Below are 27,895 nucleotides of genomic sequence, written 5' to 3'. Positions count from 1 at the left end.
ACAACATTTTCATAATCACACTAATTCTCTAGTGTGGAGCCTCAAGTGTTGTCAAGAATACAATATTTTCCCCAACAGAAATACTTGCCCCTAAAAATTCTTAGATGTTCTCTCTGACCTGAAATGAAGTCAAAGATATTTCTTCATACAATGCATGAGTTAAGTTTCTAGCCTGTAAGTATTCACTGTTACATTTTAGGAAATAGGCCAAAAGTAAAGGATTCATACCCCCAATATATTTGAAAAGTTTGTCTTCTCTAAGTATTCTCTAATGAATTTCAAGATGATACATCTTGGAAAAGGATTGTCTCATTCACATCATTTATAAAGATTCTCTACTGTATGAAATTACTTTTGATTTCTAAGACAGACATTGTGAGTATTGTATTTGTCACATACAATCTATTTGTAAGGTTTCTCTCCTGTATGAATTTTCTGATGAATACCAAGATGGGATTTTCGGGTAAAGCATTTGTCACATTCACTACATTTGTAAAGTTTCTCTCCTGTATGAATTTTCTGATGAATATTAAGATAGGATTTTTGGGTAAAGCATTTGTCACATTCACTACATTTGTGAGGTTTCTCTCTTATATGAATTCTCTGATGAATTATCAGATTGCCTTTTTTAGTAAAGCATTTGTCACATTCACTGCATTTGTAAGGTTTCTCTCCTGTGTGAATTCTCTGATGAATTCTCAGACTGCTTTTTTGAGTAAAGCATTTGTCACATCCACTGCATTTGTAAGGTTTCTCTCCTGTATGAATTCTCTGATGAATTCTCAGACTGCCTTTTTCAGTAAAGCATTTGTCACATTCACTGCATTTGTAAGGTTTCTCTCCTGTATGAATTTTCTGATGATTATTAAGATGGCATTTGTGGGTAAAGCATTTGTCACATTCACTACATTTGTAAGGTTTCTCTCTTGTATGAATTCTCTGATGAATTATCAGATTGCCTTTTGTAGTAAAGCATATGTCACATTCACTACATTTGTAAGGTTTCTCTCCTGTATGAATTCTCTGATGAATTCTCAGACTGCTTTTTTGAGTAAAGCATTTGTCACATCCACTGCATTTGTAAGGTTTCTCTCCTGTATGAATTCTCTGATGAATTCTCAGACTGCCTTTTTCAGTAAAGCATTTGTCACATTCACTGCATTTGTAAGGTTTCTCTCCTGTATGAATTCTCTGATGATTATTAAGATGGGATTTGTGGGTAAAGGATTTGTCACATTCACTACATTTGTACGGTTTCTCTCCTGTATGAATTCTCTGATGAATACCAAGATGGAATTTTCGGGTAAAGCATTTGTCACATTCACTACATTTGTAAGATTTCTCTCCTGTATGAATTCTCTGATGGATTCTCAAATTAAAGTTGTGGGTAAAGCATTTGTCACATTGACTACATTTGTGAGGTGTCTCTCCTTTATGAATTCTCTGATGCATAGTAAGATTGAATTTGTGTTTAAAACATTTGTCACATTCACTACATTTGTAAATTATCTCTTCTGTATGAATTCCCTGATGAATACTAAGATGGATCTGATGGGTAAGGCATTTGTCACTTTTACTACTTTCGTAAGGTTTCTTTCCATGATAAATTCTCTGCTGACTTTGTAGTTTTTCTCTCTGGGTAAGATATTTGTGAAATTCACTACATTTGTAAGGGTTCCCTCCAATATTGTTTCGTTTCACCATGACTTTATGTTTAGAAACAAAAACCTTCTCTAATTCTGCATTTCGGTTGTGTTTTTTCTTCTGCATGTAAATTCCTTGATTGACACTAATGGTAGAAAACAAACTTAAACTGTTTACAGAGTCATTGTATTTGCAAACTTCTTTAGTGTTCCTGGGTTTAAGTCTTTTTTGGTTCGAGTATTGAAGAGAGTCAGAGCTGTGATTAGTTTTGTAAGGTGTACACTGGAGGGATTCAAGAATCACATTGCTAAGCTTGTCCCATTTAGAAGACTTCTCTTGAATATTCATGTGTTCATGGACAATGTACTGGCTGTCTTGATCCAATACCTTCCCATTCTTTCCACGTATGCAATGATTTTCTGGAAAAAAAAGGGGGGGCAATTAGAGGTGACATGAATTACTTATATAAGGAGTAAAGGACTCAATAATCAGTGAGCTTATGGATTCGTACTCTCAAGAAAGGTTTCTCTCTCTCTCTCTCTCTCTCTCTCTCTCTCTCTCTCTCTCTCTTTTGAATCATTACATGTATCCTCAGAAGAACCTCAAATATGATCTATATCACATGACTGGAAATGATGATACCCTGCTAAATTTCACTTTCAAATTAGACATCAATCTACCTCAAATATAATAACCCAGAATTGCTCCAAAAGAAGTGACATGGTATGTACTCACTGATAAGTGGATATTAGCCCAGAAACTTAGAATACCCAAGATATAACATACAATTTGTGAAACACATGACACTCAAGAAGAACGAAGACCAAAGTGTGGACACTTTGCCCCTTCTTAGAATTGGGAAAAAACTCCCATGGAAGGAGTTAAAGAGACAAAGTTTGGAGGTGAGACTGTTATATCTGGGGATCCATCCCATAATCAGCCTCCAAACATTGACACCATTGCATACACTAGCAAGATTTTGCTGAAAGGACCCTGATATTGCTGTCTCTTGTGAGACTATGTTGAGGCCTAGCAAGCACAGAAGTGGATGCTCACAGTCAGCTATTGGATGGATCACAAGGCCCCCAATGGAGGAGCTAGAGAAAGTACCCAAGGATTTAAAGGGATCTGCACCTATAGGTGGAACAACAATGTGAACTAACCAGTACCACTCGTGTCTCGTGTCTCTAGCTGCATCTGTAGCAGAAGATGGCCTAGTTGGCCATCATTGGGAAGAGGCCCCTTGGTCGTGCAAACATCATCATCAAAAAACATCATCAAAAAAGCCAGGTGGAGGGGTAGGATATAGAGTTTCCAGAAAGGAAATGAAGAAGGGGCATAACATTCAACATGTAAATAAATAAAATGAACAATAAAAAAGAAAATTGTACTTTGCATAAGCTGGACAAATAAATGATCCATCTATCTGTACTGAATTTCCCGAAAGTAGAACTCTAAACAAAATATCTCTAATTCTATGGTTACAATTTGATTCAGAGTGACACTGAATCAGATATAATTTTGGTCAGGTATAAATTTATGATATAGCCGATAGTATCAGGGAAATCACTAAATAGATTTGTTTCAACATCCAAAATGCTAGGATAATGATTATGTTGTCCCAGATCTAAACACAGAGATCAAATGTCAAAAAGTTAAATAAAAAAAAAAATTGCCCAAACCACCAGCTCTATATCCACTTGAAACCTTGTATATTTTTAGATTCATAAATAAGGGAACATTTTAATGCAATAGTAAGATTTTTATAATTGCAACTATTATATGTATAGAAATATAATTTCTTGTTCTGGATATTTAAATTTTTACTTGAACTTTTTAACTTGATTGAAGCTAGATAAGTAATAAGGAGTGATCTCAGAGAATATAGCACTGGTTACTTTTCCAAAGAAAGCAGAGAAATGTAATGGAAACACAATGAACAAGTTATGATTTTAACTAGAATTTCCCTCATTCAGGAGTCTCTGGATATCTCAGAGCATTTACATAAGCACATAGTAGGAAAACTCAAAGAAAGAAACAGGAATTCAACAAGAAGTTCATTCTTACCCACGAACAACAGATTGTTGTAATTCTCCAACATCACATCCATGTACAGTCTCCTCTGAGCAAAATTGAGACATTCCCATTCCTCCAGTGAGAAGTCCAAGGCCACGTCCTTGAAAGTTAACAGACCCTGTAATGGAAAACTACCTACTTGATACTGGACAAAAATGCTTTTCTACTTTAAAAAAAGAAGTAATTAAGATATCCCTTTTTGCTGTGTGTGGTGGTGCACACCTTTAATCCCAGCACTTGGGAGGCAGAGGCAGACGGATTTCTGAGTTCAAACCCAGCCTGGTCTACAGAGTGAGTTCCAGGATAGGATAGCCAGGGCTGCACAGAGAAAACCTGTCTCAGAAAAAACAAAACAAAACAAAAGAAAAACAAAACAACAACAAAAAAGAATATCCTTTTTTGATGCAGATGAGGAAGGAAAATATTGAAGGATAAATGTTTTCTGAAAGTGTTATTGAGATGTGTCTGAAGATACGAATGGCTGCTCTCCCACTGACAATCTACAGAATGACTTACTATAATGCTCACATTTAGAATGGCTCTCTAAATAAATACAAATAAAAGAAAAGGAAAGGAAAGAAAAGAAAAGGAAAGAGAAAGGCTCTCATCTTCAAGAATTTTCTGTGATTTACATAGATGTTCACAGCAAATGAAAGATTTGCTACCATGACTCTTTTCAAAAATTTTGGTGTGCAGTTTGGATTGTATACTGTCTTTTTTAAAAAAAAGATTTATTTATTATTATATCTAAGTACACTGTAATTGTCTTTGGATATGCCAGAAGAGGGCATTAGATTTCATTACAGATAGTTGTGACCCACTATGTGGTTGCTAGGATTTGAACTCAGGACCTTTGGAAGAGCAGTCAGTGCTCTTAACCGCTGAGCCATTTCTCCAGCCCTGTATACTGTCTTTTAATGTCATTTATTACGAAATTTGATTCCCAGCACCCACATGGCACTGAACAGTAGATTGTTAAACCCAGTTCTTTAAAATCCAGTGATCTCTTCTGAACACTACTGACAGGAGGAATACATAGCACATATGCATACATTCAGGCAAATGTAAGCAACATATATTGAAGAAAAATGAGCTTGAACTTTATTCAAAGAAACTCTCTAAACTACTAATAGACTTCCTTATATTTCTTTTTCACTGAGAATGCATGATGTAATTTCAAAAGCAGTAAACATTTATAGAATATAACATGTACTTTTGATGTCTAAATGCAGTAATATACCTTTATGAAATATGGGTTGTTATGAATTCCAGTGTCCCATTAGAGATAGTCAAGTTATGATAAAAAATATGCTTTCAAATATTACAATGTCTACTTTGTTCAAATATGGACACTAGCTTAGTCTTATGTGCAGCTGTGTCTCACATCTGTATTACAACATGTCCATTTGACAATCTGAGGCCTAAGTTCAATGCTACACATGTTCTAGAAGAAACAGGTAGAATAGTAAATGCAGAAATAATGGATGGACTAAATGACTTAGTTTTTTCTTTATACACACTAGAACTGCAACATCAGTGCATCATACACTGAACGTTTCATATGACACAGAAAATCAAATGCTTTTGGAAATTATTTTACGACAATGTATTCAAAACCATAAAATAGAAATAAACAGTTTTAGAGAGCTTTAAAATTATTTAACCACATGGCAGCTCACAACCATCCATAACGAAATCTGATGCCCTCTTCTGGAGTGTCTGAAGACAGCTACAGTGTACTTACATATAATAAATAAATAAATAAATAAATAAATAAATAAATAAATAAATAAATAAAGTATTTTAAAAAATGGTGGAATCTGATATAATTCATTTTTCTTCTGGAGCAATTTCTTGTTTGATGGGATGCTGGATAACAGCGTTTCTTGTATCATAAATTCCTTCACAATTACGGTGCCTCCTCAGAAAAGTTAATACCTAAATACAGATTGATAGGATAAATCTTTTCCGACATTACAATGAACACATAAGAGTCTCCAGCTCTGGGTTCCACAGATACAAAACATTTTTATCATACATAGGGATCATTCCTAATTGTTAAAATGTTGATATGAGGGGTCAGCGGTACTGAAACTCATTCAGGCTTCACATTTCCTCTCATTCTCTTTCCTGGATGGTTTCTTGTGTCCTATGTAATATTTCCAGATCATTAATAATTTTTAAATAATGTTTGTTGACTTTAATTTCATATGGAATGTTATTTTTGCTGGCACGTAGCTCTGTGCACATGAGAAACGCAGGCAATGGTAAAAGATATTCTCGAAAAAAAAGAGTTCTGGAAGGAAAAGAAGTCCCCAGGCAGGTACAGAAAACTGAATCTGAATACTGCAAGAAGAAGAGACCTTAACTGCAGAGCCACACCTTTGACTCTTAATTAGCTAATTAAGACATAAATCAATATGCTTAATAATAATTTCATTAATACCATATGGTCTTTCACTATAAAATGATTAGATATGTGTGTATAAGCAAATATCATATGTGGCAATGCATTCCAATGAAGTATAATAATTTTTGATCAAATTGTGTTTTTAAATTGAGGGAGAATTATACTAAATATTCATTAAAATTTAATAAATTATTTCTCATTGTATTAACCTAAAAAATTTCAGTCTTCTAATTATAACCTTTTTCTTCAGAATTTGACCATATGTATATCAGAATTGCACTTTTCATAGAGAAGTGTGATCTATCATTCTTCTTTTGTTTATCAAAAATTATAATGTACAGACAATATATTGTCTTTATTGCAAATATACCTCAAAAATGTAAACCCGTGGAATGAACAAATGACTAAAGGGGAAAGGTACTTGCTGTTTCTACTTTAAAAACTAATCTAATTCTCTCTAAATATATAGCAGCTCACTATTATGTCTGAATTCAGTCCCCAGGGTTTGGTGCTGTTCTCATGGTTTTAGGGCCATAATGTATCATTCAGTGTACGTAAAAACCTTCAGATAAACACTTATGGACTTAAAGAAAATAGTATCGTAATGAAAAAATTGAAACATTGCCACAACCCTTCAGTTTTCACTGTGTAATGCACAGCTTGGCTGAAGAGGATTAGCATAGACTGTTTCAAGCCTGTCCCTTCTAAAGAAAAAGAGACAAAAAATAATAAAGAAAATTTATTTATTTTTGAAAATTGATGGTTTATGCACAGCACCATAGCTATCCTCTCTAGAAAATTTTTACTAATATAGTTCATGTGATGAAATACAAAGGTGAAGCAAACAGGACTTAAAAGTATTTCTGAAACCAAAAAGAGAGGTAAATAACTATTTCAATATTGTGAATTTTCTACAAGGATAGTATCTCTCTTGAGACAAATAGATTTCAGGTGTCAACTGTGATTACTGTGTGACATGAGGTGTGAAAAAAGTGTTGTCAGAATATTGAAATCTGTATCACCTCACAATCACACTAATGGTAAAAGACATTTTCCTTCCATTATCTGTGACCCTAGGGAGCTAATAATACATTTACTATTAGGATGCAAGACAGTGGATCTCTTATAATTTTCCCTTCTAGAAATTCTACTCTTTCATATGTTCTTTAGTGATGTGAATTTATACTTATTTCTATACCCTCATTCACAAGCTTGTGTTTAGAAACCTGACCATCCCTGAAATGCAATTTATGTGGCACAAGAGACCTCACCTCACACTAATACAAAAGGACAGAACTTATTCAACATAGAAAATATCCATCAATCTGTTCTCTGAGCATCATTGTAACAGATCCTATTTGAGACATGCAGGTCTCTATTCCAAGGGAATTATATATCCTCACAATATAAAAGTCAAGTTAAAAATATAAAGCCATTATATGCATGAAAGGGAAAAACATTAAATTCTCATTATTACAAGAGAAAATATAGAGCATAGAAAAATATCCCTTTAGATAACATTCAACATATAGAGATTAAAACTTTTGGATGACTTGAATAAAAAGAGATTTTTTAAAAAAAGAAATGTGGAAAGGAAAGGACACTGACCTGTGGTGTATTTACCAGATACACACTCATTCTTGTTGTGGTCCTTCTTCCAGGGTCCAGTGAAGAACAAAGTTTGAATTCTTCTTGAAATTTCACATCAAGGTCTGAATGATGCAAAGATGAAATAAATACAACACCATTACAGACAATGCTAAACCACATTTATATATATATATATATATATATAATATATTATATATATACACACATGTATATATATATAAACATTAAAAACAAAATGATACGAGGAATCTTGACAATGTACAGTCATGAAAGTAAGTAATATATTTAGACTGTAACTGTAACCTAGTTCCTTCCACCATCCTAGATTCTCAAAGTTTATTCACAACACCTGATATGGAAATCCCTGTCACCTGACCTAAATGACACACAGCAAAAGAAAATTGAGAGACTTTAGCTAAAGCAATTTGACAATGTTAATAAAATTTCCCTAACCTAAATCACTAATCCAATTCCAATTCTCATGACAAAGTGAATTATGAAACAAACTCAAGAGGCAAAAGTCAAAATACAATCTGAACACCATTCAATATGGACAAATGTCATAAAGAGGGAACAAGCACAGGAATTCAAAGAAGGCAGAAACAAACTTGATGAAAGTCCAGAGAATTCCTACAAGTGGGTAAGAGAATAATTATACATATGCAGGACGTGAACATGTTATCTAGAGATATAAAAATCTAAGGAATGCTCACTCTGAAATGAAACAAGAAATGAACTCTGTTAAGCCTGGTGGTAACTCACTGGCCAATATATGAAGATACAGCCTTCAGCCTAAATAAATAAATAAATAAATAAATAAATAAATAAATAAATAAAAATCAGCTCGTCAATGAAAGGTCTTTCATCCTAGCTCTCAGGGATGTGACCTAAAAGCCATTCTGGTCTCTACATCAGGACATGTGAAAGTCAGGACTACCGTGTGGGACCCTGTTTTACAAACAAACAAAGGAACAGGAAACCCATACAAGAAATTAGGGCTTTGTTTTCTACATTGATATCAAAATCAATTTAAAAAGCACAAGGATATTAGAAGGCTGATTATTAGGTATGAAAGAATAAATCTCCTATTGGATAGTACTTTTATCTTTTAAAATTGAATCCTCAGTGGGTCACAATGTTTTGAGGAATTTAGTTGTTGGAACATTACTGAATAAAGTATGACACTGGGGGTTGGCTATGAGAAAAAAGAATAGATAGATCCAAGTCATCTTAATTCTCTCTTCCTCTTTAGTGACTGGGGTTGAGGATATGATCTTTGACCTTTCTACTTCAACAACATGGCTATGTTCTATCTGTCCTCCCTGCCATGGTTGATGGCTATCCTCTGGAAGCATTACCCAAAGTAGTCTATTTCTTCTATTAGTTTCCTTGAACATGGTGTTTTATGAAAGCAACAGACAAAAAGAAATTACAGTAAAACACATTCTAATTGGATTTAAGGTTACCTTTCAGAGAGAGAATTCATGTCATATTCTGAAACCTAATCAAGAACAGGAAGTATGTTAGGTCATAAGAACTATGAGGCCATTTTAAGAAATGGTATCATCTAAAATTATCATAGTCATAATTGTGTTGTCTTCTCTCAGTAAAAGGTAGATGACTTAATGGACTCAGACACACAGCATAATTTAGACATTGTAATGTATATATTTGCAGTCTACATCCAGGAATATATGTTTATGAACACTTTTTGATAAAAAGAACAATCCCAGTGTTTCATCTAGTTTACAGATAGTAAATCGATGGTGAGTAAAACTGTGCTTCCAAATTCTACAACTGTCAGTTTTGCTCAGATAGGAACCCTGTATCTCTCTTGTCTGAAGTTGGGTGTCAACAGCTAGTCTAAGATGCTCAGTTTGGATTGTAAGACCTATATACAATGGAGCATCCTTTCTTGAAGAAAGAGAGTTAGAACACCAAATACAAGAATGACTTAAAAGAAATACATTTCTTTATATTGTAGCAGTTGGGAAGTGTAAAGTCAGTGTATACAAACAAAATTACAAACAAGACATAGAATCAAATACCTTGTGATATGATTTTATAAGAATTTTACACGAGAGCTGGTGAAATGGCTCAGTGGGTAAGAGCACCCGACTGCTCTTCCAAAGGTCTGGAGTTCAAATCCCAGCAACCACATGGTGGCTCACAACCATTCGTAATGAGAAGTGACTCCGTCTTCTGAAGACAGCTGCAGTGTACTTTCATATAATAAATAAATAAATAAATAAATAAATAAATAAATAAATAAATAAATCTTTTTTTTAAAAAAAAGAATTTTACATGAAGAAAAGTTAAATGATTATTTAATGAAGAATTAATTTGAGAATATTTAATGATATAAATAAAAAGTTAGCAATAGGTAGCATTAATATAATGTAATGTTTTTGACTATATGACAAAATCAATACAGATAATAATTTTATAACTTACACAGTGGTTTCCCTTCAGAGTGGTTAGACATACATGTATAACTAAAGGACATATGTGAAAAAAGTGATAAAGTAAAATGATTTTTATAATGGAAATGACCATATTAAGATACATAAGTATCATACTAAAACTTCATTTTTTATGGATACATTATTACTCATGAATCTATTACTGGCACAACTGAAAATATGAAACTTTTGACTTCAGCAATATTCTTCTCTTTATTATTTGAGCTCATTGATCTAACATGATTATAGATTACACAAAAAAAGAATCATCTAAGGTTCTTTGACTTCATTCCTATTCTTTTCTTTTTTATTTTATTTTTTATTAGGTATTTTCTTAATTTACATTTCAAATGCTATCCCAAAAGTCCCCCAGACCCCCACCCACTCACACTTCTTAGCCCTGGCGTTCCCCCATACTGAGGCATATAAAGTTTGCAAGACCAAGGGGCCTCTCTTCCCAATGATGGCCAACTAGGCCATCTTCTGATACATATGCAGCTAGAGACACGAGCTCCAGGGGTACTGGTTAGTTCATATTGTTGTTCTACCTATAGGGTTGCAGATCCCTTTAGCTCCTTGGGTTCTTTCTCTAGCTCCTCTATTGGGGGCCCTCCAGTTCTTTTCTTAATTATTTGAGCTCATCCATCTAACATGGTTAGCAGTTGGGCATATAAGTATCATTTAGGATTCTTCACTCAGTTTTTATTAAACAGAACTCAGGATTATATTCAGGCTCTATCATAAAAGTGTACCAGAAATGTAAATCCCTGGACTGAAGAGTCAATAAGACAAATCAACAACCTACAGATTGGGGAAAAAAAATCACTAACTCCATATCTAATAGAGGGCTAATATCCAAAATATATTAAGAACTTAAGAAGATAACCACCAAAAAAACCAAACAACCCAATCAAAAAATGGTGTGTATGACTAAACTGAGAATTCACAACTAAGGACACCCCAATGGCTGAAAACCACTTAAAGAAATGTTCAAAGTCCTTAGTGATAAGAGAAATGCACATAAAAATGACCCTGAGATTCTACCTTACAGCAAACAGAATGGCTAAGATCAAAACCTCAGGTGACAACACATGATGGAGAGGATGCGGAGAAAAAGGAACACTCCTCCATTGCTGGTGGGATTGCAAACCTCTACAACCACTCTGGAAATCAACGTGGAGTTTCCTCAGAAAATTGGAAATAAATAGATCTGAAGTCCCCGCAATACCATTCTTGGGAATATACCCAAAAGATGCCCCACCATGTCACAGGGGCATGTGTTCCACTATATTCATAGTGTCCTTATCTGTGATAGCCAGAAGCTGGAAAAAACCCATATGTCCCATGACAAAAGGATTGAGAAACTGTGGTTCAATTACACAATGGAATATTATTCAGCTATTAAGAATGAGGACATCCTAAGTTTTTTAGGCAAATGGATGGAACTAGACATTATCATCCTGAGTGAGGTAACTCAGATCCAAAAGGACATGCATGGTATATAATCAATAATAAGTGGATATTAGTCATAAAAAAGTCCAGAATACCCAAGATACAGCCCACAGAACTCAAACAGGTCAAAAAGATAAAGGGCCAAAGTGAGGAGGGAGGGAGGGAATAACATGGGAGAGAAAGGTGACAGGGTTGGGGGGAATCATAATCTGATATTGGGTGGGGGAAGAGAACTGAAGCCCCGAGGGCCAGAAGAATGAATGGAAACAGGCAACCTTAGGAAATAGGAGATGGGAGACCCTCCAGAATGTACTAGAGACCTGGGAGGTGAGATACTCAAGAAACCCAAAAGGAGAGACCCTAGATTAAATGCCCTTCACTGGTGAGAAAGAGCTTTTGGAGCCCACCTCCAGCAGAGAGACAGGGCATTGAGTGAGGGATGAGGTTGCCATCCCACAGTCAAAATTCTGACCCATAATTGTTCCTGTCTGAAAGAATTACAGTGATGGAAATGGAGAAGAGCCTGAAGAAAAGAAGGTCCAATAACAGGCCCAAAGTAGGATCCCAAAGTTGCCAAACAGTTCCAAAGTTGCCTGTTTCCATTATTTCTGCTGGCCCTCAGGGCTTCAGTCCTCTTTCCCCAACCAATATGAGATTATGATTCCCCCCAAACCTGTCACCTTTCAAGGGGAGGCCCCTAGGCCTAACATTATACCTGAGGCTATGGAGCAATCACAAAGACTATCATGACTGTCTTCTGAAACACCAAAGAGCAGTTGGATACAGATGTTTGCACCCAACAAATGGACAGAAGCTCCTGACCCCTGTGGTTGAGTTAGGGGAAAGCTGGAAGAAGCTGAGGAAGAAGGGCACCCTGTAGGAGGACCAGCAGTCTCAATTAACCTGAACCCCCAAGACCTCTCAGACACTCGATCATCAACCAGGAAGCTTGTACCTGCTGATAAGAGGCCCCTAGCACAGATGCAGTGGAAGAATGCTGGGTCTGGGTTCAATCAGGGAGCATGCACCCAACCCCTGGAGAGATTGGAGGCTCCAGGGCCTTTAGAGGTATGGTCAGGTGGGGGGGGGGGAGGGGATATCCTTATGGAGACAGAGAGATGGGTAGGAAGTGTGGGATGTGGAACAGTTAGAGGATGGACCGGGAGGGCAATAAAATCTGGAGTGTGGGAAAAATGGAAGGAAGGAAGGAAGGAAGGAAGAAAGGAAGAAAGGAAGAAAGGGAGAGAAAGAAAGAAAGAAAGAAAGAAAGAAAGAAAGAAAGAAAGAAAGAAAGAAAGAAAGAAAGAAAGAAAGAAAGAAAGAAGAAAAAAAGAAAGAAAGAAAGAAAGAAAGAAAGAAAGAAAGAAAGAAAGAAAGAAAGAAAGAAAGAAAGAAAAAGAGAGAGAGAAAAGAAAAAAAGAAAATAATAATAATAAAATAATCTCTATATCCAGGAAGTGCATCCAAGCAACATACATAGGAGCTGCTATGCTTAAGAACAAAACAAAGCAAACAAACAAAAACAAATGTACTTCTGTTTTTGTATTGTTGTTTTTTTCTAGGAGTAAAGGTTCTAAGGTTTTAAAATGCTGACTCAGAATAATCAAGAGAGAACCAGGAGTAAATGATTGTAATGATTTGCATTTCCTAAGGAAGTAGCTTATGCAAAGGAGGTTTCATCTGCAAAGAGCTATTTAGAGACTTGTCTCCACAGAATACAGAACTGTCAGCTTGCATCCATCATTAACAAGTCATTCTCCTACCACTCCCATTAGCTCCTTAGGACTCTTTCCCACCCAAGGCAAGTTCTCTGCATCTGTCTACCATGATTGCTCTTCAGAATATTGACCTACATGAACCATAGCTACAGGAAAGGGAAAAACATGGAGTAGGAGAGCCTTATAACTCCAAAATAAAAGAGCAAAGTCATTAAATGGGATATTCCTTAATGCTTTTGAATAGGAGTCTTCAGCACAGTATCTCATCAACATCTATAGAAAATTCTTAATGATATAAACCACATGATGCAACATAGAGATAGCAATCAGAATGCTTAAAGCCTGTCTGAAAATTGCTGGAAGCATTTCTAACTCATAGAACATACTTAGAATTCGCCTTATTTCATTTGACCTGCAGAAACAGTACATGTATTTATTAAGTGTGTTGTACTTTTTTACAGAAAACCACCTCAGGCAATGGCTCAATCTAAATGGCAAATATCATGGATTTCTTCAATATGATAAACTTGTCATTATATTTACTTATAAGCAATCATATCAGTGTCTAATGCACACTGTTGAGAAGAAAAGTGTAGCTTTCTAACTGACTTCTCCTTCAAGATGGACTTGTTTCTGCTTTACTTGCATGCAAACCTTGGTGTGAGGTCATTTATCAATTGAAACTTACCTGGGCTATTTAAAAGGTAGAATGTTACAATTCAGCTCATAAAAATCTGCTTACAATTTCATGTGGACGCTAAATCATTGTTGGACATATAGGACAATCCAGCTATTGAGTGCCAGAGAGAAATTAGTGTTCAGGACCTTATAGCACCAAAGAACATCCTCTTAAGCTTGTCCCTGTGACTATATCCTCTCTTAGATCTGCTTCCTGCTTTCTCTACAAGCTTCCAACAAGCAGATCCATTATGAGCTAACACATGGACTCTTAACTGATTAGGCTAAACAATTCTTCAATTCCCTATGCCTTGTGGAAAGACCTTCCCATACACATGCAGAAGCATGTCATACTATTCTTCTAGACTGCTTTTAGACAATTTTAATATTAAATTGTTCATTTTATTTTATTTTGTTTAGTCTTATTTATGAATGTTCTTCCTGTATGTGTATGAGTGTGCCACGCTTGCATGCTTTCTCTCAGTGGACATCAGAAGAGAGGTCAGATTCCCACAAACTGGAAGTCTAGGTGGTTATGGAACGTGATGTGGTGCTAACAGTCTAATCCTGTTCCTTTGCAAGAGCAACAACTTCTCTTCAAATTTCTTTCATCTCTAAACATGTAACATATAACCCAATTTATATTAGTCATGAATGATTCTTGTTTAATAACCATGAACTATTCTATAGTGCGGGAACATGACTAATCAGTGGTGAGGGTTAAGATCTGAGTCTCATGCTTATACCTTACATTAAGAAAATGGTGGAATCTGATACAATTCATTTTCCTTCTGCAGCAGATTTCTTGGTTGATGGGATGCTGGATAACAGCATTTTCATGTATTATAAATTCCTTCACAATTAGGGTGCCTCCTCATAAAAGTTAATACCTAAATACATCATCGATAGGATAAATCTTCTTTTCTCACATTACAATGAACACATAAGAGTCTCCAGCTCTGGGTTCCATGGCTAAAAAATATTTTTATCATACAAAGGGATCATCCCTAATTGGTAAAATATTGATATGAAGGGCCAGCTGTCCTTAAACATATCCAGGCTTCACATTTCCTCTCACTCTCTTTCCTGTACTGTTTCTTGTGTCCTATACAACACCTCCAGATCATTTTTAATTTTTAAATAAAGTTTATTTATTTCAATTTTTTAGGGAACATGATCTTTGACTGCATGTAGCTCTGTAGACTTCAGATGCAGAAACTATAGCACCCAGACAATGGTAAAAGATATACTGGAAAAGGAATTCTGGAAGGAAGAAAAGTCCCCAGGCAGTTACAGGAACCTGAACCTGCATAGTGCAAGAAGAAGTGCCCTTAGCTGGAGAGCCACATCTTTGATTCTCAATTAGCTGCTGTGGAGACATAAATCAATAAATATTGGGACAGGATTCATGGAGCATGAAGGCTACCTTCTTAGAGTGTCAGGGTAAGTGCCAGCACAGTCAGGAAAGACACTTGCACATACGTGAGGTGAGAAAGATATTTTGAGAAATTTGGCAGTGGGACACTGGTTGTGAAAGACATTTTTACATAATTATGTACACGAGGGCTTAGAAGCATGAAAATGAGTCACTCGAAAATAGAAAAAAGGAAACGTCTTCAATAACCAGTGCTGGTCTAACTGGCAGTCTGCATGTAGAAAAATGAAAATAGATCCACATTTGTCACCTTGCACAAAGCTCAAGTTCAAGTGGATCAAGGACCTCAACATAAAACAAGACACAATCCAGGAAATAGAAGATAAAGTGGGAAAGAGCTTCAAACTTACTGTCACAGGGGGAATTTCCTAAAAAAAAACTCCAATGGCTCAGGCTCTAAGGTCAGGAATTGACAAATGGGACCTCATGAAACTAGAAAACTTTTGTAAGGCAAAGGACATAGTAAATAGGACAAAGTGGCAACCTACCGATTGGCAAAAAAATCTTCTCTACCCCCACACTTGATAGAGGGCTAATATCCACTATATATAAAAGATACAAGAAGCTAACCACCAAGAAACCAAACAACCCAATCAAAAACTGGGGTAGATACCTAAACAGAGAATTCACAATGGAGCAACTGTGGAAGGCTGAGAAACTTCAAAAGAAATGTTCCAAGTCCTTAGAGATCAGGAAATATAAATCAAAGCAACACTGAGATTCCACCTTACACCAATCAGAATGGCTAAGATCAAAACTCAGGTAACAGCACATGCTGGCCAAAATGTGGAGAAAGAGGACCACTCCTCCATTGCTTGTAGAATTGAAAACTGGTAAAACCATTCTGGAAATCAATCTGGAGCTTCCTCAGAAAATTGGAAATAGATATACCTGAAAACCCAGCTGTACCACTCTTGGGCATATACACAAAAGATGCCCCACCATGTCACAGGGGCTAGTGTTCCACTATGTTCAGAGTTGCCTTGTTTGTGATAACCAGAAGCTGGAAACAAACCAGATACCCCACAATGGGCGAACTGATACAGACATATGGTTCATTTTCACAATGGAATATTATTCATCTATTGAGAACAATGACATCATGAGCTTTGCAGGCAAATGGATTGAACTAGCAAATTACATCCTGAGTGAGGTAACTCAGACTCGAAAGGACATGCATAGTGTGTACTCACTAATAAATAGATATCAGCCAAAAAAAGAGTATATAATATAGCCTAAATGACTAAAGAAGGTTAAAAAGCTCAAGGTTCCAAGTAAAGATGTCTCAATCCCACTTGGGAGAGAGAAGAAAGCAGTCATTGGGAAAAAAGGAAGGAGGGACCTGAGTGGGAGCAGGGACAGATAGGGGAAGGGGAAACATGATCAGGTATTGTGAGGGATTGGGGGGAGGACTGAGACCCTGAGGACCAGTAGAAAAAATGAAAATAGACAGCCTCAGGAGGTAGGCTATAGAGGTTCATCTCACAGGTTCCAAAGACCTAGGATGTGAGAGACTCCCAGGACTCAAAGGGAGAGACCTTGGATAAAGTGTTCTACAGTGGTGAGGGGGAATTTGTAGAATCCACCTCCAGTGGAAGGACAGGTATCAAGTGGAGTTGCTGTCCTATACGCATAATCTTTGATCCAGAATTGTTCCTATTTGAAGGAACTGCAGGGACAAAACTTGAGAAGAACATGAGAGAAAGGAGGTCCATGGACAGGCCCAAATTAGGATTCAGATCAAGGAAGGGGAGGCACAGGGCCATGACACTGTTACTGATACTGTGGTGTGACAGGAGCCTGGCATGGCTGCCCTCTAAGAAGTCTAGCAAGTAACTGAGTCAGATGCAGATTCTAGCACGCAACCAAAGGATGGAAGCCAACAACCCCTGTGGTTGAATTGGGGAAAAGCCAGAAGCAGCTGAGGTGGAGGGTGGCCCCATCAATATGCCAGCAGTCTCAATACCAAAGAAATCAGATAATGCAAATTCTCTACCAGAATGTTTCTCTGTGAATATTCTAACAATAGTAATATGCATGAAATGAATATAATCCCTAATTCAGGTGATGGAAAATTTACTGACAACAGGAATTTCTATAAAACAGAAATTAGAGATGCAGGGAAAAATACATTACTGCCATAAATTTACACTATGTAAAACTTGATGCCCTGGGCATTTGTAGACAGCATCAATTGTGTAATAAAAATGGGCATAGGAATACATAAATTTTTAGGGAATAATGAGGACATTTTTTAAAGTATGTCACTTTATGATTCTTACCGGTGACATGCAGGCTGAGTATCGTTGTCATTTCTACCAGCAACAGACCATAAATTCCTGCTCCAGTGACAGATGTTGTACTTTAAATTCAAAAGTAAGAAATACATAAAATAAATGTGTGTCCTGGAATTGTTTTGTCTAATTGTATAACAGGAAAAGCACATCTTCCATTTCATGGAGACTGAACAAGAGCTCATTCTAGAATGGGAAGAATAACCCATGGGTTTACCTACTTCCACCATGAAGTCAATATGAACACTAGGGCTTCGACTTTAAATCTTGCAACTGACATTTCCTCAAATACACACCTGATTCTGAATAGACACAATTCCATACGCTTGAGCCTTCCAGTCAAAGTTTACTATCACTTGTTTCATCACATCCGTTTTAAAGTAGATAAACTCAAATAGCAACATGCAGTGTTCAAACATTGGCACTCTTGAGTACTAGAAGGCCACAGCATTCTAGCCTAGCATTCCCGAGGAAAGTCTCTCAGATATTGGATTCCTGCACTCCCATCTGTATCTGTCTATTGTCACATCTAAGTGCTATAACAATGTTTATCTCTTTCCAGCTGTCTTGTCCTAGCCCTTACCATCAAAAGAGGTGATATTATATTAGCATACAGTAGTACTAAATATTTATCCAGAGCTTAAAATCAGGAGAGCATGGAATCATATTTTTCAAGCCCTGAGAGAAAATAACTGGTAACTGTAATGTTAAATTCAGAAAAGTGGCTACAAGTATTGACAGTTTAAAACATATATTTGAACATAGTGTGTGATATAAGTTTAGACACCTTTTACTCAAAAACCTACATAGAAAATAATCTAATGAAAATATGCACAAAAATAATAAGACAAAATTTTCATGAGAACTTTGGAAATAAGACATTTTTTTGTGAAGAATGAATGAATATAAGAAAACTAGGAAATATTCTTCATGTACTACATAGTGAAGCTCTTTCCCATACAAGGAATGGAGACAATAGGAACCATATTTCTGCCACTCACAATGCCTGCAAACCTTCTAGATTGCAAAGTCTAAGGAATACAGTCTCACAAAAAAAAGATTTTCATTGACCAATCATCAAAGAAGTTCACAATGAAACTCTTGGTAGAAGTCAGAATAGATAGCACAGCTATCTACATAATGAAGACTATTATTTGTGAATCTTGGTTTTCAGTTAGGGAAGAAATTCTGCCAAACTAAACTATTGTGTAGGGATATTCAAGCCTGTTCTGACTTAGGGTGTGGTTCAGCACAAGGCACACAGCTTTCCTCACTGTGGTTGGATACAAGCAAGCCTTTAGGATTTGCTCTAATCCCAAACAACGAAAGTACATTTACTAAGTAGAAGGAGGTGCACATGTTTGAAAGTGTTGTCTAATTGAATGGCAGAAAATGTAGAATATCAGAGAAAGATCTTAGAGAACAGGATATGCCCAACACTCCTGAGGTGAGAGAGGAAGGGGAAGCAACTTAAGGTAGAGAAAGACAGTACAGGAAGAAGAGAATGGTAAAGGAATACAGTAGGGTGCATGGGCTGCAGTACAGTACAGTTGAGAGAGCAGAGCCACAGAGAGGGAGAAGGACACAGTTTTACTGGGAGAGTTTTACAGAGTCAGATTGAAGAGGGAACATGCTAGGCACAGGCAAAGACAGAATGAGCAGGAGAAAGAGAAGAAGCCAGAAGATTTAAAAATGAGATTGCTACAGTTAATTTAAGGCCAAGCAGAGCCATTCTGTGTCTGAGAGAAGAACCAGGCTGAATGAGTCAGCTGGGAGAGTAGTTTGAGCCTGAACAGCTGAGTTGAACGATCCTGTTAAGAGTTGAAATGAGGCTGGGCAGTGGTGGTGCATGCCTTTAATCCCAGCACTTTTTAAGTTCGAGGTCAACCTGGTCTTCAAAGTGAGTTCCAGGGCAGCAAGGACTCTACACAGAGAAACCCTGTCAGGAAAACAAAAAAACAAAACAAAATAATAATAATAATAATAATAATAATAATAATAATAATAATAATAATAATTTTTTAAAGAAAAGGAGTTGAAGGGAACAAACAAGAAAGGGGGAGCTTAATCAGCAGGAATATTTAGAGGCTGAAAACACTCTAGGACTAAATAAGATTATTTAGAGGCTAGAGGCTTACAGGACTAGGCCATGGTAATTAGACAGAGTCAGTCAGCCTCCCAGACAATAATTATAATAGTAGAATAAAGGTTAGTTTTACAGTCCTGTGGAAAATCTAATACCACTCACTATAAATGCTTTCTAAAATGTAAGGAGAGAGAAACACACCTCAGAAAACAAATGGAAAGAGACTTGAAACTAAACCAAACAGTCCAGAAAAGTCATTATTCCACCCTTTTTTTTCATTTTTTTATTTGATATTTTCTTCATTTACATTTCAAATGTTAACCACTTTCCTAGTTTCCTTTCCAAAACTCCCCTATCCTATTGCCTCTCCCCCTGCTAACCAACCCACCTTCTCCGGCTTCCTGGCCCAGGTGTTCCCCTTTACTCTGGCATAGAACTTTCACAGGACCAAGGGCCTCTCCTCCCATTGATGACCGACTAGGCCATCATCAGCTACATATGTAGCTAGAGCCATGAGTCCCACCATGTGTTTTCTTTGGTTGGTGGTTTAGTCTCCAGGAGCTCTAGGTATACTGGTTAGTTCATATTTTTGTTCCTACTCTGGTGCTGTAATCCCCTTCAGCTCTTTGGTTAATTTCTCTAGCTCTTTCATTGGGGACCCTGTGCACTGTCCAATGGATGACTGTGAGCACCCACTTCTGTATTTGTCAGACACTAATAGAGCCTCTCAGGAGACAGCTTTATCAGCCTCCTGTCAGCAAGCTCTTGTTGGTATCCACAATAAAATAAGGCCAAATTCAACAAACTGCATCAGTGTGAACACAATTCAAGGACTTAAACTCGTGTAGACTGGACCGAAGATGTGATTCAGAGAGCAAGTGCATCTTCTGGAGAAGAACAACTCAGATCAGACCATCCACTCTGTCAACAAATATTGTGGATGGACTCTCTGGTGGTAGCATTCAGTGTCCAGAAACTGCTATGCAAACTGGGGCAGGAGGCAGAGTTATCAATGGCCATACCCAGATTTGTATCCTGTGTGCTACAATCTCAATCTGCCAGGCAAGGCATGGCCGCCAGTATCATAGTGGCAAGGCTATCTGTGGGTAACAAAAGGCTTTCCTGTTCAAGCTGAGGCCAGGTCCTCAGGAAAAAAATACACAGACTAAACAGAGAATCTGGCTAAAATACAATAAGGAAGGTCACAGGCCCTGGGAGGGAATCCAGGACTGACATTTACTTCATGTGTAAATGGCTTTTTCAAACACATTAACTGATGCAGATTTCAGTCTGGGTAAAAGAAACTTGATTTCAATGGGCAATAGCAATTTCCCAGCATCAAAATTAATTAAATATTGACATGAAGTGACAGCTGACAGCACTGCCTAACATGGGAAATCCATATCATCACATCTAATATTCTTAGTGAAATCTTTCAGAATCATTAATGAAATAGAAGCTGGCAAAACCAATTCATGTCCTCTTTGTACTGGCAGGTGAGCCCCACCCCACCCCTTGTTCAAAGCCTCTAACACACTTGGATGCTTCAATAGAGTCTCCTTGGCCTTTACCATATTAGGGCTCTTAGATTTGATTTATATTTATGCAGATTTGGCTGAGAAAATGGAGACCCGAAAATGGGAAAATATCATTCAAACAGAACCTGGAACTTTTCATGTGACAAAAATGAAAGACACCAACACCAGGCAAAAGGATAAACATGAAGGAAAGAGAAGATATTGAAAGAGTAGTAAACTTAGTGCTCCAAGGTATGCTAATCATAAAACAGATAGCGACATTCCTTCCTCCACCCACCTGCTTCCTGGGTTCAAAGAGTGTTCATTCAAAGAAAGTCACCCTGACCCACCCTGACCATTGCTGGAACCCACTATGCAAAGGTGCTATTGCTAGGGGCTCTTAGATTTTTAGGGGCTCTTAGAAACTGTCTTGAGAGATAACCTGACACTTGTGACTTTGTACTTCCTTGTGACTCTTAACTGGTATTTTTGGTATTTTCCAACAACGCCCTTCCCACTTCCTTGAGTTGTGGTTTTTTTCCTTTAAATACCCCCTTACTCAGCTACTGGGGCGCCACGGTCCTCTACCCCTGCGTAGTGTATGACCGTGGGCCCGAGAGCGCTCTTGAATAAAAATCCTATTGCAATTTGCAGCAAGACCGTTTCTCCTTGGTGATTTTGGGGTGTCGCCTCTCCTGAGTCAGAACGTGGGGGAGTCCTCATGTTGTGGCTCTTTCAATATCAGGAGAATGTCTCTTTTTCCCTGAGGATTTCAGTTTACCCTAGAGTCAGTCACACATTTTACACAGAGTCTTTTTCCCAGAAACACTGAGGAAGGAAGAATGTAAGAAAACTATTGTGACACACAAGATCCAAACCATTGAACTTCTTCAACAAGAGATCGCTGAAAAAAAGCCCTGAATGCAGGGTCTAAGCATTACCACACCTGCAAGAAGTCCAGAGTGCAGCACTCAACAAACCATGAAGGTATATGGGCAAAGTGCTTTTCATGAAACAACGAGTCATTTTTCTTAAGAAAGTGAGCAATCATAACTATTTCAAAGGTACTGTCTATTTATGTCCTAATCCATAGTAAGTTTTCTATTTATAAAAATAGCTTGACCTAGAGTCATCCTCTCACAGCATGCAGGGCTGAACCTTGGAAGGATTCAAATAATTCAGGAGGAAAGGCTAACTGGGGTAACTATTAACATATCAATGAAGACAGGGATTGGGATGGTGCTTTCTAGGCTCCTGGTTAACTCTTGGCCTGACCTCTATTCTTCTTCTCACCTTCAATTCCCTTCCCCCCACCTGATGAATTGGTTCAGTCTGGACCCAAAGAGATAACTCTGAATATTTTCTCCCTAATGATGAAATGCCAAAAATTAACCTCACCACCAGCCCAAGAACCAGGTATCTTCTTGCAGCTCTGCAGGTTGCATGTCTTAGGAAAATAATAAAGCCTCACAGAAAACAGGGCATATAAAACCGGCAGTAGGAAGTGACCAAAGTCCATCTCTTAGTGAAGATGTAATATCTTAAAAAGCTTTCCAACATCATAGAATTGCTTTTTCTCTGACGGACACTCAGGGTTAACAGAACCTACTATGTATCTTCTCCTCAGTTGTACATTGCTGCAATCCAGTCTTCATGCTTCAATGAAAGCTAAGGTGTAACATTAATAACTAAGACTATGAAGACTCATCTCTGAATGCTGTATTTACATCAAAGACTACATATACCTCAGTGTGAAACTAACAGAGACTATAACTTTGTTAGCTTAATGTTAATATTTACAGCCATATGATACTGCTTTATAACATAATTTTCTAATTCAATCAAATCTTCACCAATTCCCCATATGACAAATATCTACAAAGCTCTCTCAGGATGCCTACTCAGTTCCCTGGAGAAAGGGAAATGAAATGGCAAATGGAGGAACAGGGGAGTTAAGAAAGCATGAACGAATTTGAATTAAAGGAGCTTTATAAAGGCTTTTGCAAAGACAAACCTCCTGGTATGCAAACTCCTGATGCAGCCAAGGTTCTACAGGGATACTTTAGAAAAATATTCTGGCAACCAGAAAATTGATTAAAACATCACCATCAACCCAATTCACAGGATCTCAAACTTCCTGACAATGGTAAGATATCCACAACAGAATTGTGAGAGTAGCGACAGAAAATGCACCCCTGCTCCACAAGCCTGCCCTGCTCCTGCCCATTTCCCAGCCCAACAGCTCCTCTGACCTGGAAGGCGACAGGACCAGCTGCTGAATGTCCTAGGAGGCCAGCACAGCAACTGCAGCTTAAGGAAGTTTTCAGGTTCTGCAAATACTAGGCACTAGTCTCCCTCCAGGACTTCCTGACCATGAGGCAGCCAAGGTACAAGGAGAATGCTGAAAAGGCGGAACTTCCTGTCACTTCTGCCTGGTTCCTCAAAGCCCTGCCTTCTGAACCTGCCCAATATTCAGCAGCTTCCTGATGTTCTTCTAAGCCCACCTACTTCAGGACCTTTTAATTAATTAGCTTCCTAGTTCTTCACAGCAATTTTTTTTGTTTTGGATTTTTAATTGCTTGCTTACTTAATTCATTGATTGGTTGGTTGATTCTTTGTTTTTATTTTGTCTTTTTCTTAAACTTATCTAATCATGCATGAAGCCCACCCTCCCCAGCAGGAACCACTCCTCCAACTCTGTTGCAGGCTGCCTTTCACCCAACTTCTCTGGAATTACTCTGCACAGCTTCCCCACAATGTTGCTGCCAGACTATTCAGAGCTGGATGTACTAGGACACTGCACCTGGGTTCTGAGAGTTTTACAGAATCAGACTGAAGAGAGAACATGCTAGGAATAGGTAAAGACAGAATGAGCAGGAGAAAGAGAAGGAGCCAGAAGATGAGAAAAGATTTCTACAGTTAATTTAAGGCCAAGTGGAACAATTCAGTGTCTGAGAGAAGAACTCAGATCGGAGAGGAGTTTGAGCTGGAAAAACCAAATCGAATCAGCTAGTTAAGCATTGAGAAGGAATAAGAAAGGGGGAGCTTGCCAGGCATGGTGTCACATGCCTTTAATCCCAGCACTTGGGAGGCAGAGGCAGATGGATTTCTGAGTTCGAGGCCAGCCTGGTCTACAGAGTGAGTTCCAGGACAGTCAGGGCTACACTGAGAAATCCTGTCTCAAAAAGCAGCAAATTTCAGGGGCTGAAAACACACTAGGCCTACATAATGTTGTATGGAGAGTAGAAGATTTTATGACTAGGCCTAGGTTAATAGATGTAGGCAGGAATCCTCCCAAATTACACTGACAATAGGAGAATGAAACTTACTTATACAGCCCTGTGGTAAAAAGTAGACACTGCTCAGTATGAAAGCTCTCAAGAATAGAAGAGAAGAAACATACCTCAGAAATAAGGCAAACAGACTCAAAACTAGCAACCAGTACAGAGAAGGTCAACAATAATTATTCCACTCTAGTGGGGATTAATGCAACACAGAGCATCAATAAGAACACAGGTCAAGGACAGGGAAACATTTAGAGTGGACAGAATAGGAGATTCAGAAAGCAAGTAGATCTTCTGGAGAAAACCACCTCATATCAGACCATTCATTCTCAGCAGACATCTTAGACACCCTGGTGGGAACTTTCATAGTGACAAAAACTGCTAGGCAAATTGGGGCAGGAATCAGAGTCATCAGTGTCTATACTCAGGTTGCAACCTACTTGCTGCAATCTGAATCAGTCAGACAAGGCATGGAAATTTTTATGATACTAGGAAGACTGTGGGTAACAGGTTTTCTATTTCAACTCCACAGGAAAAAAAATCCATAGATTACAGTGAAAATCTGCCTAAAAATCCAGTAAGCAAGGTCACAGGCCCTAGGAGGGAATCTACTGCTGACATCTGCTTTATGTATAAATTGCCCTTGTCACACCCATAGCCTGATGCTGCTTTCAATCCGGATAAAAGAAACTTATTTTAATGGGCAACAGCAATTTCCCAGGATCAAAATTAATTAAATACTGACATCAAGTGACAGCTGACAGCACTACCTTCCATGGTAAATCCATATCATCATATCTAATATTATTCTTTTCCAGAATCATTAAGGAAATAGAATCTGCCAAAATCAAATATATGTTCTCTTTCTACTAACAGGTAAGCCCCACTCCACCCCTTGTTCAATACCTCTAACATACCTGGATCCTTTGTGAGACTCTCCTTGACATTAACCATCCAGTGTTCTTAGTGTTGATTTACAGTTATGGAGATTTGACTGAGCATATGGAGACCCGAAAATGGGAAAATATTGTTTAGAATGAACATGGAACTGTTCATGGAACAAAAATGAAAGATGTCAATACCCGAGAAAAGGATAAACATGTAGTAAAGAGAAGATATCATGAGAATGCCTATTTTTCTCCGAGTATTCCAGTTTACCCTAAAGATGTGAGAGTCAGCCACACAGTTAACACATACAGAGTTTTTTTCCAAGCAACACAGAAGAAGAGGAGGAAGACTGTAAGAAAATTATTCTGATCCAGAATCCAGACAGTAATCCAGTAAGTAAGCAATGAAAATTATTCAAAAGATGCTGACTAATTTTGTCTTAATCCAAAGTAAAAGCAGGGAGGTGGTGGCACACGACTTTAACCCCAGCATTTGGGAGGCAGAGGCAGATGGATTTCTGAGTTCGAGGCCAGCCTGGTCTACAAAGTGAGTTCCAGGACAGCCAGAGCTACACAGAAAAACCCTGTACCGAAAAAACCAAAACCAAACCAAAACAAAAAATCCATACTCAATTTTCCACTTATTAAAATATCTACTCCTGAAATCATCACCACAAAGCATGCTGGGTTAAACCTTGGAAAAATTCAAAGAAAGTCAGGAAGAATGGCTACCTGGGGTATCTGTTAACATATCAATGAAGTCATAGTTGGATAGTTGCTTTCCTGGCTGCTGGTTATCTCTTGACCTGCCCCTCTATCCATCATCACATCCTCAATTCCCCTCCCCCACCTGCCTGCCTCAGTCTGGACCCAACCAGTTATCTCTGAATGCTTTCTCCCTCAGACTAAAATGCCAAAAATTAACCTCACCACCAGCCCAAGAACCAGGTATCTTCTTGAAGTGCTGCAGGTTGCATGTCTTAGGAAAATAATAAAGCCTCATAGGAAACTATAATGGCCTATAAAATGCCTGTAGCATGTGACCAAAGTCTATCTCTTGGTCAGGATGTATTATTTGATAAAGCTGGCCCACATGGAGAAATTGGTTTTTCTCTGGCGACACTCAGAGTTAACAGAACCTACTATATATCTTCAAGTCTGATAATCTGTCTCACACACATTCTCTATGAATGATTATTATTCGCCTTACTGCATTTTCTTTTCAGGGTCTTCTTTCTTTCTTTCTTTTTTCTTTTTTTGTATTTATAACCACCTATTGAATTCAATTTTCATGTCCTATGTTGTCCTCATTTCCTTAAGGAAATTTCTCCTCACAAGTAACTTGCTGCAATCCTGTCTTCATGTTTTATTCAAACCTAAGGTGTGACATTAATAACAAAGCATATATAGACACACTTCTCAATGATGTATTTACATCAAAGTATGCATATACCTCTGTGTTTAGCTAACGGAGACTATAACTTTGCTTGTTAATGTTAATATTTACAGCCATATGATGGTGCTTTATAAGGAATATTTTCTAATTCGATCAAATCTGCACTGGTCCCCATATGACAAAAACCTACAAAGTTCTCTCGGGATGCCTATTCAGTTCCCTGGAGAAAGGGAAATGAAATGGCAAATGGAGGAACAGGGGAGTTAAGAAAGCATGAATGAGGGCTGGTGAGATCCTCAGTGGGTAAGAGCACCCGATTGCTCAGCAGGTCTGAAGTTCAAATCCCAGCAACCACATGGTGGCTCACAACCACCCGTAATGAGATCTGATGCCCTCTTTTGGTGTGTCTGAAGACAACTACAGTGTACTTATATATAATAAATAAATCTGATCTAAAAAAAAAAAGAAAAAGAAAAAAAAAAAGAAAGCATGAATGAATTTGAATTCGAGGAGCTTTATTAAGGCCTTTGCAAAGACAACCCTCCTGGTATACAAAGTCCAGAGAGGGCAAAGGATCTACAGGGTTGTTTTAGAAAAATATTCTGGCAACCATAAAATCAATTAAAACATCACCAAAACTCAATTCACAAGAACTCAAACTTCCTGATAATGGTAAGATATCCACAAGAGAATTGTAAGAGTGGCAACAGAAAATGCACCCCTGCTCCACACGCCTGTCCCACTCCTACCCGTTTCCCAGCCCAACAGCTCCTCTGACCTGGAAGGTGACAGGACCAGCTGCTGAATATCCTAGGAGGCCAGCACAGCAACTATAGCTTAAGGAAGTTTTCAGGTTCTGCAAACACTAGGCACTAGTCTCCCTCCATGACTTCCTGACCATGAGGCAGCCGAGATACATCGAGAATGCTGGAATGGTGGAACTTC

The 27,895-nt window shown here is 37.7% G+C and overlaps 1 protein-coding gene across 1 annotated transcript; it reads right to left on the bottom strand.

Annotated features, from left to right (window-relative positions):
- Window positions 1-402: 402 nt before the first annotated feature.
- Zfp990 (zinc finger protein 990) lies at window positions 403-27,895 on the bottom strand. Its single transcript, NM_001324553.1, has 4 exons — window positions 27,729-27,895; window positions 7,739-7,842; window positions 3,712-3,838; window positions 403-2,063 (listed from the first exon to the last, which is right to left on the bottom strand). The coding sequence occupies exons 2-4, from the start codon at window positions 7,766-7,768 to the stop codon at window positions 403-405; spliced, it is 1,818 nt and encodes a 605-aa protein (NP_001311482.1). The 5' UTR covers window positions 7,769-7,842; window positions 27,729-27,895.

Source organism: Mus musculus, chromosome 4 (genome assembly GCF_000001635.26).
Source record: "Mus musculus strain C57BL/6J chromosome 4, GRCm38.p6 C57BL/6J".
Lineage (NCBI taxonomy): Eukaryota > Metazoa > Chordata > Mammalia > Rodentia > Muridae > Mus > Mus musculus.
The sequence above is the reverse complement of the archived record's forward strand: the minus strand, read 5'-3'. Positions and strand labels throughout refer to the sequence as shown.

Coding starts and splice junctions, on each gene's coding strand:
- Zfp990 (NM_001324553.1), bottom strand. CDS start 7,768: ATGAGTGTGTATCTGGTAAATACACCACAG. Junction 3,839..7,738: donor ATCTGGTAAATACACCACAG/GTCAGTGTCCTT, acceptor TTTCCATTACAG/GGTCTGTTAACTTTCAAGGA. Junction 2,064..3,711: donor CAACAATCTGTTGTTCGTGG/GTAAGAATGAAC, acceptor TTTTTTTTCCAG/AAAATCATTGCATACGTGGA.